At 64.9% G+C, this 16,458-nt stretch overlaps 2 protein-coding genes across 2 annotated transcripts; one reads left to right on the top strand and one right to left on the bottom strand.

Annotated features, from left to right (window-relative positions):
- The first annotated feature begins 258 nt into the window (after window positions 1–258).
- Window positions 259–4,344, top strand: SLC25A28 (solute carrier family 25 member 28). Its single transcript, XM_082486348.1, has 4 exons — window positions 259–600; window positions 721–949; window positions 1,752–1,808; window positions 3,239–4,344. The coding sequence occupies exons 1-4, from the start codon at window positions 274–276 to the stop codon at window positions 3,754–3,756; spliced, it is 1,131 nt and encodes a 376-aa protein (XP_082342474.1). The 5' UTR covers window positions 259–273; the 3' UTR covers window positions 3,757–4,344.
- A 9,460-nt stretch (window positions 4,345–13,804) lies between these two features.
- On the bottom strand, window positions 13,805–15,458 carry NKX2-3 (NK2 homeobox 3; the record flags this gene model as incomplete). The annotated part of the gene is made up of 2 exons (XM_082486030.1): window positions 13,805–14,445; window positions 15,116–15,458. The coding sequence occupies 2 exons, from the start codon at window positions 15,456–15,458 to the stop codon at window positions 13,805–13,807; spliced, it is 984 nt and encodes a 327-aa protein (XP_082342156.1).
- Window positions 15,459–16,458: the final 1,000 nt, after the last annotated feature.

Here is a 16,458-nt window from a genome sequence, read left to right as displayed (position 1 = left end):
GGGGATTCCCGGCGACCAACGGGCAGCGCGCCCGAGCGCGCCGGAGGGAGCGACCGACCAGTGGCAGCGTCCGAGTCGCGGCGGCGGCGGCCAATGAGGGCGGCGGGCGGGGGCGGGCGGGCGGCGAGCCGAGCCAGTGGGCGCGCGGCGGGGGCGGGCGAGGAGCGGTGGCGGCCAATGGGCGCGGCGGAGTGGGGCGGAGCGGGAGCTGAGGGGCGGGTCGGCGCTGCGCGGGGCCGGGGCGGTGGCGGCGGTGGCGGCGGCGGCGGCGCCATGGAGCTGGGGGCGGGCGCGGGGGCGGGCGCGGGCCCCGGCGCGCGGGGCGGCGCGGAGTCGGGCCGCGTCCTGCTGCTGCTGATGGGCGGCGGCGGCGGCGCGGGCCGGGCGCGGCGGGGCGGTGGCGCGGAGGCGGAGGCGGGGCCCGGTCCCGGTGCCGGCCCGGGGGGGCCCGAGGCGGCGCGGGGCCCCGAACCGCGCTCCCCGCCCGCTCCCGACTACGAGGCGCTGCCGCAGGGCGCTGCCGTCTCCACGCACATGTTGGCGGGCGCTGTGGCGGGCGTTATGGAGCACTGCGTGATGTACCCCGTCGACTGCGTCAAGGTGCCGGCACCGGCGGCGGGGCGGGGAGGGAGGGGGGGGCAAACCGGGGCCTACCGGGGAGGGAGGCGGGGAGTGACGGGCCGGGGGTGACGGGCCGCCCGCCCGGGCCTTGTGTTGCAGACGCGGATGCAGAGCCTGCGGCCGGAGCCCGCCGCCCGCTACCGGAACGTGCTGGAGGCCCTGTGGCGCATCGCCCGCACCGAGGGCGTCTGGCGGCCCATGCGGGGCCTGAACATCACCGCCACCGGCGCCGGCCCGGCCCACGCCCTCTACTTCGCCTGCTACGAAAAGTTAAAAAAGACGCTGAGCGACGTTATCCACGCGGGGGGCAATAGCCATGTGGCCAACGGTACTGCTCCCGAACCCCACCCCCCTCCTGGGGGGCTACCGGGGGCCGCCACAGCGGGACGGTGGGGGAGCGGGGTGGGGGAGGCCGAGCGTGGCCGTGTGGGGGGGTCCGCTCCGGTCCCGCTCGGCCACCGGGTGTCCTAAAGCCCTGTGCTCTCTCCAGCCACACGGTGCCGGGCAGGGGGGAGCACCGGCCCCGCACCTGCCAGAGCCACTCCCAGGTACCGGGCTTGAAGCAGGTTAGTGGCCCCGGCTCAGGAGGATGCCGGTGGACGGGAGCTGCCCGCAGACAAGCCGGGACCGGCCGTGACGCCGTGGGTCGGTGACAGTTTGCTCCAGGAGCACCGCGTGGTTTTGGAGCCTGTCACGCCACAGTGCCTGTTACTCGACTGAAGGAGCCACCGCAGTGGGGAGAGCCTGGGGCCAAGGGGAGAGCAGCACACGTCCCGCCCTCAGCAGGCGTGTGGCAGAGTGCCGTCGGCTTTCTCCTCTGTGGGGCAGGGGGACACTTGCCGTCCTCTGGGCCCCCTGTCACCTGCAGGCATCAGTCTGTCCCCGAGTGAGTCCCAGTCAGCCCACGGGACTTTACAACCTGTCGCAATCTTCTCCCTCTTTCTCGAGCTCTCTGTGGGGGGGAGCCGCTGAGGACCAGCCTGCCTCGTGGAGGGGAGATGGAGGCCGCCTTCGGATCTCGCCCTCTTCCGGGGCCTCCTCCTGTGCCTTGGCGGGGGACTCGGGGCTGCGGTGGAGCCCTGGGGTCCCTCGCCTCCCGCCCCTCACATGTGGCAGTTCTTGTTTTGCAGGTGCAGCCGGGTGTGTAGCAACGTTGCTCCACGATGCAGCCATGAACCCTGCCGAAGGTAACGATGGTCCTGGCCTGCCGGGGAGGGGAGGATCGGGGGCTGCCCGTGCCACACGGGTCCCCTCTGCGGCACAGAGGGTGCAGTCCTCATTGCTCACCCAACTGCAAGGATCCTTTGGGGGCCAGTGGCTGTGGCTCTAGTTTGGGAGCCTGGTGGCTGCCCATTATGGAGGGGGGTAGGTGGAAAAGATTAATTCTGAGGAGTGCAGCAAAACCCAGCTTAGGAGGAACAGGGAGGGCACTGGCCTTTCACCCAGGGGTTTGGCTGGAGACAGTTACCTGAAGCGGGAGAGAAAGTGAGAGAGAGGTGATCTGTACTGCTGAAGTTATGCCAAGTGTGTGGAAAACGGGTGTTGCTGTGGTGAGAACTCAGGAGGATGTGGCACGGCTCTGGGCCTGTGTTAAAGAAGAAAATGTGAGCAATGGGGTACAAAACACATGCTAGAGAGGTCAGGAGAAAGGAGATCTTGCGTTGCGGGCTGATTTTGTTGAGCCTGGTTTGTAGGAAAAAAGGCAGAGGGAGTTTGTGATTGAAGTCTGTGAACGTGGTGGGAGAAGGAGGAATAACAAGGAAAGGCCAGTCATGAACATATTTTCGCCTCTTAAAACCGGAAGGCGTGTGACGGTACAGGCTCCAGCTGATCTGGGCCCAGCAAGGCTCCTGCCTTCCCGCTGCCTGGCCAGGAGCCTGAGGAGCAGGAACTGTGTGGCCAGGCCCTTGTCATTCCTTCACTGGAGCTTATCTTCTTATCAAAACTAGTAGTTTGTAGTCACATCATTCTTAGCTCCGTGTTGTCACATTGAAATCGGGGGAGGCAGGACAGCGCAAGCTGCACTCTGGGCTCCCCTGCCCAGCTCTGGGGGGGTGTTGGGGTGGGGGGTTTGGCATCTGGTTCTTGCCCTGGAGGGGCTGTGTTTCGGCAGCGGCCACTATCGATTCTTGGCTTGGTGGGCTCTGCGATGTGCTGTGGTTATTCTGGGCTGCAGCAGCAGCAGCTGGGGAGGAACAGGCTTGTCCAGATTGAGAGCTGTTGGAAAATAATAGATACAGAGGGGGATTCTCCTGACGGCACGGTAGCTCTGCGGTGGTGGATGGGGAGATATTGGTCGCTTGGGAGTGAGGTTGGATCTGAAGTAAAAGCACTGGGGTATTGGGATGTTCCCTGGGGCTGCGGCAGCTGCAGGGTTTGCAGGTGGAGATGCTGCGCGATGGTGATGCCTCGGCAGATCTAAACAGCTGAAGTCTTGCCTGGGGACATGCAGGGCACTGCTGGTCCGAATTGCCCAACACTAGCTGTTAAGCCAGCATGACCAAACTCCAGGCACTTGGAGGCAGCCTGGCATCACGCTTACCTTTTCTCTCTCCTCTCCCCCTCCACGCCTGGGTCCTGGCTGCTGCTGCTGCTGGCTGCCGCCGTCTGTCCCAAGTGGTCAAACAGAGGATGCAGATGTACAACTCGCCTTACCAGCGTGTGACGGACTGTGTGCGGGCTGTGTGGCGCAACGAAGGGGCCGGAGCTTTCTACCGCAGCTACACCACCCAGCTCACCATGAACATCCCCTTCCAAGCCATTCACTTCATGACCTATGAGTTCTTGCAAGAGCAGCTCAACCCCCACAGACAGTACAACCCAGGCTCCCACGTGGTCTCCGGAGCCTGCGCAGGGGCTGTTGCTGCTGCTGCCACTACGCCTTTGGACGTTTGCAAAACACTGCTCAACACCCAGGAGTCCCTGGCCTTGAGCTCCAACATCAGCGGACACATCACAGGCATGGCCAATGCCTTCAGGACGGTGTACCAAGTGGGCGGTGTGACCGCCTATTTCAGAGGGGTCCAGGCGAGAGTCATTTATCAGATGCCCTCAACGGCGATCGCCTGGTCCGTGTATGAGTTCTTCAAATACATCCTCACCAAGCGCCAGGAGGAGCGGCGGGCTGGGAAGTGAGCCAGAGCCGAACGCCCTTCCAGACCTGCTTCACCTCCCCTCCTGGTTTGTCTTCTGACCCTTCTCCCTTTTGGTTTGGTTTATGTTGAAGAGAGGGGGCAGCGAAGCCCTTTGGGCTTTAGCGATGCAGTTTTTTTGCCTGTGGCTGCTGCAGCTCTGCTCGGGCTGCACGGCTTGCTCTCTCCCAGGGTCCTCCGAGATGTCCCGCTGGGAGCTGCAGCCCAGGTCACGTCCCCTGGCACTTCGGTGGAGCTGTGCTCCTGTCCTTCCCTTAACCAAAACCTCTTCTCACGCCAAGCTCGCCCCTCCTTGGAGGGGAAGGTGAATGTTTTGCCCTCCCACTGGCAGGGCCAAGCAGAGCTCGCAGTTGCCAGGGAGGGGGCGGCAGCACTGCCCGGGATGCTGGGGGCTTTGTCTGGCTTTTGGCTGAAGCGAAATGTAAGCCTTGCCGTTGTCTTGTAGCACGCACATGTGATGCTGACTGCCCCGGTGGTGGCGGGGGGGAGGATGGCACTTGAGGAGGGGAGCCTGTAGGTTTGTTATTGTTCCTGCTCTTGACACCTCCAATAAAAACAGTTCTGCTCTGTCCTCATGTCCCCTTCTTACTCCCGCATGGCTCGGCTCCCGGCACCGCTCCTTTCTGACCGTGTCCAGTGCTGAGCTTGTTTGATGGGTGCCAGAGAGGAAATGAAATGGGGTCTGGGGGGTGGTGGTGTGAGGAGGGGGCCTGCCTGGCCGGGCCATCCTGGCAATGTGCAGGGAGGAGGGTGGTCTCCATCCCCCTTTGGCTCGTGGCCCAGCCCATCACCTGCCGCTGTCATGGGCCATGACTGAAGCTGAGGTTTATGTTCTTCGGCCAGGCAGTCCCACAGCCCCAGTCTGATCGGGGTTCCTTGGGATGCCTCCAGAACACTCCAAGCGGAGGTGATGGCAGGAGGGCCCTGGGTTGTGTGTATTGGGGACAGCACAGGAATTTCGGCACTAGGTGAGGGTGAAGGGCCTTGTGGACCTCACAAGGAGATTTGGGGCTCAGCAGGGCTTTTGCATCCTCATTTTGAGTAATTAAACTAGTTTGTGCCTTGTTTGGCATCTTAAAACTATTAACACACTTGCTTAAAATGCTAATATTTTGTCTAATCTAATGATAATTAATAGAATAGCTAATTTTTTTACCATTTTGTTAGCTGGCTCAGTAGTGATTTCTTTTAGGGTCCCACCAAGCTCAGGACCTGCGAGCCAGCTTGGCGGGTCGTGTGCTGAGCACCAAAGTATCGCTGCGTTGCGCTCACCTTCCCAGAGCAGAGCTCTGGGTTCCTCGGGCCAGGTGCCCGTGAGTGACACATGGCTCTTGCAGGATGCTCCCATAGTGCCTGCAGGAGCAGCAGCCATCCCACAGTGCCATGCCCAGAATATCTCCCCGGAGGAAATGCCTTCACAGCTGTGGTATGTGCTGCTGGTGAGCATCTTGGTCGGCTCCGGACTGCTCCGAACGATCTGCTGGCTTGGCCGGGCCAAGCACGGAGGGCTGCTAGGGCGGGCTGTGGCAATGGGAAAGGGGTTGTCCTGCAGCTTGGAAAGGCTGTTGGGTGAGCAGGGGGGGATGCACAGCCCTCGGGGGGATGCACTGCCCTCAGGGGGCTCCAGCACTGCTGAGAGGCTGGAGGGCAGGGACCACCACGCTGCAGGGCTGGGTGCCCAACACCCTGCCCAAGCCCCAGCCCAGCCCCGGTTCCGCCTTTCTCTTAAGCATTTCTCTTGTCCCTGGTTCCTGAGGGGCGGTGATTGAGGACTGCCGATGGGAATTTTGACAGCTGCTCGGCAGGTCTGGGTGTCTCTGGGCACGGAGCAGCCATGGCCACTGCTCTGCAGCCTGGGTCTGCCTGGGTTGTGAGCTGTGCCCATCCTCTGTTCCCTGGCATGGGCTGCAGGCTCCTGGTCCCTGCTTTTTCTGCACAAGCAGGAAGACGAGAAGCTCCTTAAAGAAACAAAAGCTGCCGGAAGCCAGGAGCCTCCAGTTTTCCCACCATTTCAGGAGCTGGGGCTTTAAGACGTAGCCTGAGTATTGCAAGATTTGGCAGCCCTGGGGCTCCTCCACCCAAGAGGGAGAAATCTGAGAAGCAGAAATGGCAGGGAGAGACCATGGGAGGATTAGCTCGGCGGGCAGGGCATTAGACAGGAGTTTGCAGAAGAAGGGTATGACTGAGCTCTGCCAGGATGGATCTCCCTGCCCAGAAGCCAAAAGCCGTTGGCAACGGAGCTGCAGCTTTGCCTTTAGCCCTCACCACGCACCAAGGCAATGGCAAACCCTGCGGAGGGGAAGGCATAAACATGGGCTGGGACCGGGGAGAGAGTCACACTATTAAATCCATCAGTCGCTGGGAGAAGCTCTATAAATGTCAGCGGGTGAAGGCATGATTGAAGGTGACTCCAGGATGTTTCCAGGAATAACTGCCCACAGAAGTGCTGGGGGAGGGAGCGAGACCCCCAGCAACGGAGAGATGATAAGTCAGCACAGCACAGAGATGCTGCTATGTGAGCAGTTGGCCTGGGCGCTCCCCTGGCAAGGGCACAGCCTTTCTGGTCTGCCGGCGCTTTGCCAGCTTGCCCAGCAGCAGCTGGCTGTTGCCCAGTGCAGGCAGCAGCAGCCCTGCAGAGGATGGCATTGCCTGTGAGGGGTCTGTGCTGCAGGGACAGCAAAGCCACCCGGGGGGGGTTCCAGATATCCCTTGGGCCAGAGCATGAAAGACTGGAAAAATCCCCTGTCCTGCTGCCATCTCCATCCCCTGAGCTGAACCTCTGCCACAAGACCAAGGGCAGCCTGTGGCTGCTCCCCAGCTCCACCAGGGTGAGGCGTCCCCTCACCAGCCAGCCTGGTTCCTCTGGTGCCTTTGGCATGATGAGATGCTCAGAGATAACAGGGTTATTGGCTGGTTCTGCTCTGGTCGCTGCCTTTCCAAGGTCTGGTGACGCCTCAGTGAAGCCACACTGCTCTGGGTCTGTCCTACAGCCTCCTAGGTATTTGGCTGCACTTCGGGTGAGATCCCTCCTACGGCCTCTTCTGAGTAAAGAGACTATTTTTGGCTTTCCAGCAAGGAAGCCATGCTCAGCCTGGCAGAGCTTTGGAGACAACCCTTTTTCCTTTCTCCTCCCTGCAGGATCCCCAGCCACATCCAGCACGGGCAGGGATTTACTGCCTTGCCTTCCCATGTCCGACTGCCCCTTGAGCCCTGTTCTGCCTCTGGTGCCGGGATGGGGGTCCCGGGTGGGGGCGAACCCCGCAGCCCCCGAGCAGGCAGAGCTGGGCAGGGCTGCTGGCCTTGCCCTGCTCTGGGTGACAGATCCAGGGATGCCACAGCTCTGCCGTGGCAGGAGCCCAAGCTATTTCAGGCAGCCCGAGTTTGCTATGCCAGGAGCAGCTCAGGAGCCCCTGGCTGCCTTCCTGGGGTAACTGGAGATGCCTACACTCCCGCAGGTTAAGAGTAGGGCTGGGGGTGAGGGGAGCTGGGGGAAGTTCATCACCCCCAAAGCAAGAAACGGAGACCCCTCCAGCATGTCTGCCTTGTATGTTCAGCCAGGGGCTGGTGGGCTCCTGCCTCAGGGACCCCACACAGGGTGCTGGGTCCCAGCCCACAGGGGTCTTTGCCAGCTCAGCTCTGCCCTGCTGAACTGCATCCCTGCCCCTCCTGCCACCACAAGGGGCTACCCCGAGCTTTCCTGCCCCCCAGCCCCTCTGCAGCGGGTGTCAGGCAGCCCTGCTTGGTGGGAGGAGGTGGCTGGGACCCACAGGGAGCATGGAGGTGGGCTCCCAGCCTCCCTCCAGCCCCAACCCACCCCGGCTCTGGGATTCCTCAGGACTCTGTCAGACCCCAATAAAGTTGTACAAGTTCTCATGACCCCACGGCCTTACAGCGGTGGTAAATGCGGGCGCCAGGGCTGCCTGGACACAGAGCAGACATTGCCTCTGGTGGGCCCTGGGAAACTCTCTTCTGACCCACGTCGCTGCCTGGGTTAAACCACTGAGAGACAACCTCTGGCTGGGCTGGTCCCAGCCTGCCTGGTTCCAGCCAAGCATCGCAGTGGTGCAGAGAGGCAGGGGATATAGCCTGCAAGGTAAAACTGATGCTGAAAACCTGCTTTCTTGGCTGTAAAAAGCCACCAGAGGAGGCAATCCCCCAGGACTGGGCTGGGACTGGGCTCAGCATGCCTGGTTTCATGGGGAGATATTGGTAATACCCATACTTAGCACAGGGTTACGTGTCAAAGTCTCCCAGCAAAGAGCTGCGAAGTGGCTGTGGGAAGATGCTGCCTGGCTGGAGCTGGGGTGCAGGCAGCCAGCATGTCACACTGGGGAGATGGCAGAGGTGGGAGAAGAGCCACTCCTGGACTGGATGGGGGTGGCACAGGGGTGGCAGCAGGGGACACTCTCCCAAGGGCACACGGGTGAAGACAGTGGGGACAGCTCAAGCGCACCGGGATCCTGCGCCAGGATCAGTCTCACAAGCAGCTGAAGCAAGGGCTCTTCCAGGAGATGGGAGGAGGGCTCCAGCCCTAATCACCCCGGGCCAGCACACCTGCGGGTTCTGCACTGCTGGCATTACTACCCCTGGAGAAACCCTGCAATCCCCCTGGGGCACCCATGGCACACAGGTTGATACAAGAGCCTCCTGGCAAGGCACAGACTGTATCTAGGAGGGTGCCAGGAGAAATGCAAACCCAAGCAGCCTTCTCCTCTGTCCCCAGCACCTTCGGGTGCCCATTAGACCTGGACAGTATGCTGCCCGGAGCATTGCCAAGGGCTATAGAAAGGGGAGGGAGCAGGGAATTGGGCCAAAATTGGGCTGTGCCTCCTGCAGGGACACAGCTCCCTCTGCTGAGGATGCAGCTATAACGGGGACCACAACCATCCTAACTGTCCTTGGGCAAGGACTTGCCGGGGGTGAACGCGGTAGCTGGAGGCTGCGGGCAGTGCTGGGGTCTCAGGAGCTTTGGGATGGTGGTGGAGTAGATCCCAGCGTTGAGTGAACTGCACCACTTTGGGACAAAGATAATCGGAGCTAAAAACCTGCTGGGTGTCTCACAAAGATGTGCTGGATGCTTGTGCTTGGTTAAAAACAAACAAACAAACAAACAAACAAACAAAAACAAACAAACAAACAAAAAAAAACCCAAAAAAACAAGAGAGCAAACCTTGCACACTAGAAAGGGACCTGCACAGTGGCTAGAGGGCAGGATGGGATGCTGGCCCTGTCCCCAGCCCTCCCACGGCAGTGAGGGCATGTGTGGGTGCTTTCCTTTCGCCGTGTGTAGAAGCCCCAGCGATGCTGCCCACTGCAGCAAAGCTCCTGCCTGTGTCGGGAGGACCCCCAGCTGCCGCCGAGCTCAGCCCTGGGGAGACACCCGCCTGCCCAGCATCGACGCAACCAGCCCAGCTTTCCCGACGTCCCACTGCCGTCCCCAGCGCCGGGGACGCGATGCCAGCGGGGGGAGGCTGCCCTGCCCGCCGGCTCTGCAGCCCTCCAAGCCTTGCAGGGGGACTCGGGCACCCCCAAACCCCGCCAACACCAGATGCAGAGTCCCTGCGGCATGGGGTGGCGGGGACAGAGGGGTACCTGTCGCTCCCTGTCCCCGCGTGCTTGCCGATAGATGGCGGTGGCGTATCTCGCTTGGGGACAGGCCCCGGGAGCAGAGTCCCAGCCGGCAGCCCGGGGGACACGGGGTTCCTAGGCAGCACCCCCGGCCCCGGCAGCACCCGCCTGCAGCAACCCCGAGCGTGGCGAAGGGTCATCCACGGGAAAGCGACTGTGGATTTTATTGCCCGGGGACAGCTCTGGCCTTCAGCGGCGCTCTGCTCCGGAGGGCACAAAGATGCAGCCCCCTTCTCTGTAGGGGTCACCTGAATCCCTCATAGCACTGCTGTGCCTGGTCTCACCGGTGCAGGGAGGAGAGAAGGAACAGCTAAAATATGCGAGTCCCCCCACCCCGCTTAGTCAGGTGTAGTCATCTTGTGATGCACAGGACAGGCTGGAGGACTGGGGAGGGTCTGTGGCCATCAGGGACTCACCCAAGGGAGGGAGACAGGTCCCTGGCTCCCGTGCCAGCAGGCAAGTAGTAGGAGAAACCCTCACTGGTTTCCACAGCACAAGCATCAATATTTTAATTTAATTACCTGATCCATGGCTGGCCACATCTTTCTTGGCACTGGAGAGTGATTGTGTGACAAACCTGCATTGCCATCGCCAGGAGGAGCTTCCAGCATCTCCATCGCTGGCTGCCCACTGAGTACTGCCGGCTCCGCAGAGCAGCCTCAGCAGCTTCCAGCTCGCAGCACGGTGTGGTTGCGGTGGGAAGCGCTGCAGAGAAGGAGCTGCCGCGCTCCAATCTGGCTCCAACACAGAGGTGCAAGAGCAGGGCACCACCCCGGCACACAGAGGGGTCCCTGGGCTCCTGGCTCCGAGGCAGCGGGAGGTGGCTGTGCCAAGGTGGAAGTAGATGGGACCAGAACTCAGTGAGGTCTGCCCAGGTCCATGGGCAGCCTGACCGGCCTCACTGGGAGCGGGCACCTTGCTCCACGCCCAGGTGAGCTCCTTGTTGATGGCAGCAAGTGGGTGGTGAAGAGAGAAGGATGAAGGGCGCGAGCGGGAGGGATGACCACAGCGGGAGGTGAGGAAGGAATGGAAAAAGATGTCAGGAAGGAGAGAAAACCAGAACAGATCTGCAGTGTTACAGAGGGAGCAGTGCTGCTCCCGCACAATCCTGGGCATGATGAAGAGGCCTCATAAAACCAGCTAGCAATGGGGTTTGGATAGACCCTCCCTGGGAACTGCTGGACAGAGGCAAGTTCTGCTCGTGGGCTCCTCCTTGGCCAGGAAACTTGAATGAAAAACAGAACTGGAGTCCATGCACAGAACGGGCCTTAGGCCTGGTATTTAAAGCCTGGCTGCCCCAACAGTCCTTCCTTTGCTTTAAGGCAGTGCGTTGTTTTAGAGAATCTTGTCCCTGTCTGAAATCAATTGGCACCTCCCCTCTCTGGCTCCCAAACAGCAGTAAATCCCCCTGTTTGACTGGGAAGAAACAACATATGCCCTCTGCCCCTTAACCATGGCCCTTCCCATCCCTCCCTCCCTGATGTCCCTCCGGCTGCGCCACTGCCGCAGTGGGACCATGACGGAAGGGTTTCCACCACCACCCTGCAGCTCCTGACTTGCGTCCCGCCTGCAGCGTCCCGCTTCGCCCCGGGGCGTGGGGGACAGGGTACGTCACGGGCGGGCGCTGCCTCCAGCGCAGCCACGCAGCAACTTCCCTCCATTGTGTCTCCCCTCCCCGGGCAGCCCATCCAATCTGCGGTCTCCCACCATCTCCCTCCCACCATCCTCTGCCGGCTGTTCCTCCTCTTTGGAGCGCTTCACTTCCGCCGCCCTGCTCCGGGCCCTCCAGCACCGCCAGCTCTTTGTGCCGCTCCGTCCTCCCCATCGACTCGGGGGCTTGGGGCGAGAGTCTGCAGAGGGGTCCCTCCCACTAACCCCCTGCCCTTCCTCTAGTCCAAACTGGTGGGACAGCTGGGAACTGTCTCAGGAATGGAGCTCACTATTGTGGACATCTAGAAACTTCCACCGCCATGCCACATCAGCCTGCAGCCGGGCCTCTCGGCATCCCCAGCTGGGCGCTGCTCCAGCTCGGCACGGGGAGAGTGGGGCTGGGGAGCACACATGGGTGTCACCAGGCATAAGCGGGGTGAGCGCAACACTGACTTCACACTTACAGCAATGCTGGGTGCTGCTGGTGCTTGAAAATGCTGGTACTGCCCGGCATTGCTTCTGGCAACACGGTCCCGGGGTCCCTGTATGCACGAAGCACTCTGCTTAACTGTCCATGCTCCAGAGACTGTGGCTATGGATGTGGGCAGCATGACCCACACCAGGGCTCTGGTCTCATATGGAGCCTCTGGGTGCTGCTGGGCATGCAGTGGATATCTAACCAGCTGCCATGTACTTGGAGAGGATGTGCTAAGCTGGGAGCTCCTCTCACACACCCTGATTTTGGAGAAGTTTGTAATGTGGTTACAATTCCTCTGGCTTGCGCAGCAAGGAATGAACTCATGCGGGTCCCCTATTTTTGCAGACAACAGTCTGGCAGAACATGGAGGAAAATGCAACTCTTTCCTATGGCAGAGACAAATCTCTGCAGCCAGAGAGAGCATTACCTATCTTTGTTCTTGGCTATCCTGTTTCTACCCACGAGACCACAGGGCCTTAACCACTCATCTCCGAAAGCCAAGAGCAGGGCCTGGGCTTCCTCTCCCGCGACACCTTGCTGCCATCCAGCAAACAATCGGCTGGGTGTGCCGCATCCTCTCCCAGCGCCGGCCCTGCGAAGCCTGCCGGCCTCGGGGTGGCTCGCAAGACAGCGGGATGCCGTACCGAGCCAAGGCTGAGACCCACAGCCTTCTGGTTGCCTGCTCTGTCCTCACCATGCTGCAGTGGAAAGAATTTCTCCAGTTCCTGGCAAACCTCAAAAGTGCGCATTCAGCTCCTGGTGGAAATGTGCAGCATAAAACCGTGTTTAGCAGCCTGAACAGTGGTTACCTGTAGCTTCTGCGGTGGCAGACTACAAAACCTGCGGCTCTGCCCGTGGCGGAGGGACCGTCACACGACACGTATGGGGAGGGCAGGGGGAGGACATGGTGGGCAACACTGGACGAGCGGGGAGGCATAGTGAGCCCCTGGGCTGCCACTGTCCCGGTGGCTCCGAGAAGGCTCCACTGGAAACATCTTCGGGAGCTCCAGCGTGGCGGCCGGGGAGACGTGCGGGACGGTGCGGGCGAGCTCCACCGCGCCTCGGGTCTCCGCTGCCGCCCGGGGAGAGCCAGACGGGGCTCCGAGGGTGTCCGACCCTCCCCCCCCGGGTGCGGGTGCGGCTCCGGCTCCGGCTCCGGCTCCGGCCTCGGCGCTCGGCGGAACCCAAACGGCAGAGGCACATCCGCGGCGGCGGGGCCGGGACCGCCCCGAGTGCTCCGCGGCGGCGGTGGCGGGACGGGGCGGCCCGGGACGGGGCGGGCAGGAGGCGACCCCGCGGCCGGTCCGACGGGGATAGGGGGCCTCGGCCGCCCCCTCCCCCTGCAGCCGAGCGAAATGGCTGAACATGTAGCAATAATGCCCCGGCATTCAGGCTGCCCGGCCCGGCCGGCCCTAATCAGCGGCCCGCGGACCCCCCTCCTCTCCCCCAGCGCTCCCAGAAAGGGGAACAAAACCCAGCACGTTTCTGCAGCCCCCGCGCATAAAGCGCCGGGCCTGGGCCTCAGTGGGGGGCAAAGCGGCCCGTCAATCTCGGCGCCGGGGCCCCTTTGTCCCTCGCCTCCCTGCCACACCTTTTGTTCCCGAATCCAATAAGCGCCTATTCCCGCTACCTTCCTCGGCGGCTCCTTTCAGCGCCGGCCCGGCGGCCACAATGGGCCCGGCTCTGAGCTGCGCGGCCCCATTCAGCGCCCTTGGCACGCTCACAAGCCGGCCGGGCCGCCCTGCCCCGCGGGCACGCCGCCGCGACCGCCCCGCCGGCCGGGCACCGGCCCCGGCCCCGCCGCCGGGCACCGGCCGCTGGGCGAAGGAGGAGCGGGCGGCGGATATTGCACCTGGTTTATTGACTGACTCGGCGAGCTGGCGCTGGCAGTAACCGATACAGAATAGATAGAGGGGTCGCGGCACCCCCGGGCCCCGCCGTCGGCTTTTTACAAGCAAAGCTGCTCCGCTGGCGCGGTGCGATCGGCTCCGGCCCGCCGTCGCGGCGGCTCCCCGGGGCGGCGGCGCTTCGCTGCGAGCTCGGGCGGCCCCGTCCTGGCCGCGCCGCTCCGCTCCCGTTCCTCTCGCCCGCCGCCGGCCCCGCACCGCGGCCCGCGGGAGCGCCGGGGTCCCGCCGCGCCGTCCCTCCGCCGCCGCCGCCGGTCCAAGGCGCGCGTTGCGCGGTGCGCAGTCGGGCTGCCGGTGCGGGTGATAACGGGGCCCCGGAGCTGCCGGGCCGTCCCGCCGGTCCGCTCCCGGCCCTCAGTGCGTGCGGGCTACCAGGCCCGGATGCCCTGCAGTGCGCCCTGGCTGCAGGAGGGCCCCGCCGCCGCCTGGTGCAGCGGCTGTCCGCCGCCGCCGAAGCCCCCCAGGCCGCCCACGTTCACGAAGGGGCCGGCGGCCGCCGCCGGGCTGCAGGCGGCTTGCATGGAGGCGCCGCCGGTGCCCGCCGGGTAGGTGCAGCCGTAGCCGGGGTTGTAAGAGGCGGCGTTGCCGTAGCCGTAGGCGGGGAAGCCGTTGTAGGAGTAGGGCCCGTTGTACGCCGAGCTGTAGCCCTGCGACCCGCCGAGGCACGGCTTGCCGTCGCGGACCAGCACGGGCACGGCCACCCTGCGCGGCGGCGGCGGGGCCGCGGGGCCGCCCAGCTCCAGCGACTTGTCCTGCCGCTGCCGCTTGCACTTGTAGCGCCGGTTCTGGAACCAGATCTTCACCTGCGTGGAGGTGAGCTTGAGGCTGCTGGCCAGGTGCTCCCGCTCGGGCGCCGACAGGTAACGCTGCTGCTTGAACCGCCGCTCCAGCTCGAAGACCTGCGCCTGGGAGAAGAGGACGCGCGGCTTCCTCCGGCTCCGCTGCTTCGGCCTCTCCGCCTCCTCCGCCTTCTCTGCCGCATCCACCGGCTTCTTCAGGACGCAGCTCTCTGCACGGGGGAGCACAGGTCACGGTTGTATCTCGCCGCCGCCGGGCGCTCGCTGTTCCCCGACGGGCCCCACCGGCGGGCGAGAGCCCCGCGCCGCGCCCCGCTCGGCCCCGCGCCGCTGCGCGTCCGTCGGGGAACCGCGGTGCGGGCGGGGAGGCAGCGCCGGGACCGGCCGCCTCCGGCACCGCCTGCGCTTGCGAAGGGCCGGTTCGGGCGGAGAGGCCGGGCGCGTCTCCGCGCCACCGGGCCGGCGGCGGGGTTACTGCTGCGGCACCGCGGGACCGAGCCCCGGGCCGCGCCGCGCACGGCGCCGGGCACCTGCTCCGCCGCCTGGCCCCCGGAGGGCTCCGCCGCAGCGGGTTAGGCCTAATCCGCCCCGTTCCTCCCTCGCCGCTACCGAAATTGCGGAGCGCGGGCCTGATCCGGCAACTCCGGATCGGGGCCCTTGCGGAGGCGCTTCCCGGGGAGGCGTCGAGCGGGGCGCGGCGGAGGGCGGCCACGACGTGCCAGTCCCGGCTCGACATGCCCTAGGGGACCAGGCTGCAGCGCCCAGACCGGGGCTTCGCGGGGCGATGCCCAGGCGGGCTGGAAACGCATCGCGGGGAGGGAGCGCGGGCCCGTCCCGGCGGTGCGAGGCGGTGCGGAGGAGCGCGGCGGGGCCGATACTCACTTGGGTCGCGGGCCGCGGGGTCCAGTTCCTCTCCCGGGCCGGGGGCCTCGCAGGAGCCGCGCAGCACGGCGTGCACGTAGTTGTCGGCGGAGATCCGCGCGTCCGCCTGGCTGCCGGGCGCTGCCATGGGGCTCAGGTAGGACAGCTTCTCCTCCTCCTCTTCCTCCTCGCCGTCGGAGAAGCGGGCGCCGTCGGTGGCCGCCAGCAGGCAGGCGGCGGGGTGGAAGTGGTGCTCCAGGTGGTGCGGGAGCTGGGCCCCATAGTGCGGGTCCTGCTGCTGCTCCAGGTTGAGGATGTCTTTGACAGAGAAGGGGGTGGAAGTGACAGGGCTCGGTAACATCATCGGGGCAGCGCGAGCGGCCAGGCAGTCCCGCGGGGCCCGGCGGCGCTCGGGGCGGCGGCTCGGCGGGGAGCGCCGCGCCCGGTGCGGGGGGAGCAGGCAGCGCCGAGAGACGAGGGGCCGCGCCTGCTCCTGTCTAAGTTGCCTCCATTAGCCCGGCGCTGGGGGTCTGCGTTTTGTTACAGCTTCTGCAGGGACAGCCAAGGGCTCGGGAGCCTCCTCTGCCCCGGGCCGGCACGTCACGGCGAGGAGGGGCCGGGGGCGGCCTCGCCATTGGAGGGAGGGGGAGGCAGAGCCGGCCCCCTGCCCGGCTCCGGCCGCCCGGCCAGAAATAGCAATGTATTAAGGCTGAGCTGGGGGAGGCCGCTGCCCCGCCGAGCGCCCCGCCGGCCCGGCACCCGTCCGGCGGGCGCGGGGACGGTGCGCCCGGGTCCCCGCAGAGAGCCGCGGCCGCCGCCGCCGCGCCTCCCAGTGCTAAGCACGTGTAGGTAGGTAGGGACCCCCGCCCCGCCGCGCCCCGCCGGCCCCTGCGCGCACACGGCTCCGTCCCGGTCCCGGTCCCGGTCCAGGCAGGGGCGAACACGTGCGACCCCGCCGTTCCGACCGGAGCGAACACGTGCGGCCCCGCCGCACCGGCCTCCCCGCCCGGTCAGCACGGCCGCCAGGCCCCGCAAGTGCCTCCCGCCGCCCAGGACGCGGCGCGGAGGGGAGGTTCGCCTCCGCCGCCCCGCACTCCTCCCGGAGCCGACGGCGGCCCCGCCGTCCCCGGGCGGACCGTCGCCGTGCGACGTACACGTAGCCGACTCGCTCCGCATCCCCCGGTGCCCCCGCAGATCACCATCGCGACGGGCCCATCTGCCACCCGCCCCGGCTCGCGGCCGCCTGGAGGAAGGCGCGCTCCGCCACCGCTACCGGATCGGGCCCCGCAGCCCGCCATCGCCAGGCCCGGCCGGGCCGGGCCGGGCCGGATCGGGCGGGCAGCCCTGGGCCGCAGCGGCGCGGG

Source organism: Vanellus vanellus (genome assembly GCF_965231255.1).
Source record: "Vanellus vanellus genome assembly, chromosome: 7".
Lineage (NCBI taxonomy): Eukaryota > Metazoa > Chordata > Aves > Charadriiformes > Charadriidae > Vanellus > Vanellus vanellus.
Note: the sequence above shows the minus strand (reverse complement) of the source record. Positions and strands in the feature narration are given on the sequence as shown.

Coding starts and splice junctions, on each gene's coding strand:
- SLC25A28 (XM_082486348.1), top strand. CDS start 274: ATGGAGCTGGGGGCGGGCGCGGGGGCGGGCGCGGGCCCCGGCGCGCGG. Junction 950..1,751: donor CAATAGCCATGTGGCCAACG/GTACTGCTCCCG, acceptor CTTGTTTTGCAG/GTGCAGCCGGGTGTGTAGCA. Junction 1,809..3,238: donor AGCCATGAACCCTGCCGAAG/GTAACGATGGTC, acceptor GTCTGTCCCAAG/TGGTCAAACAGAGGATGCAG.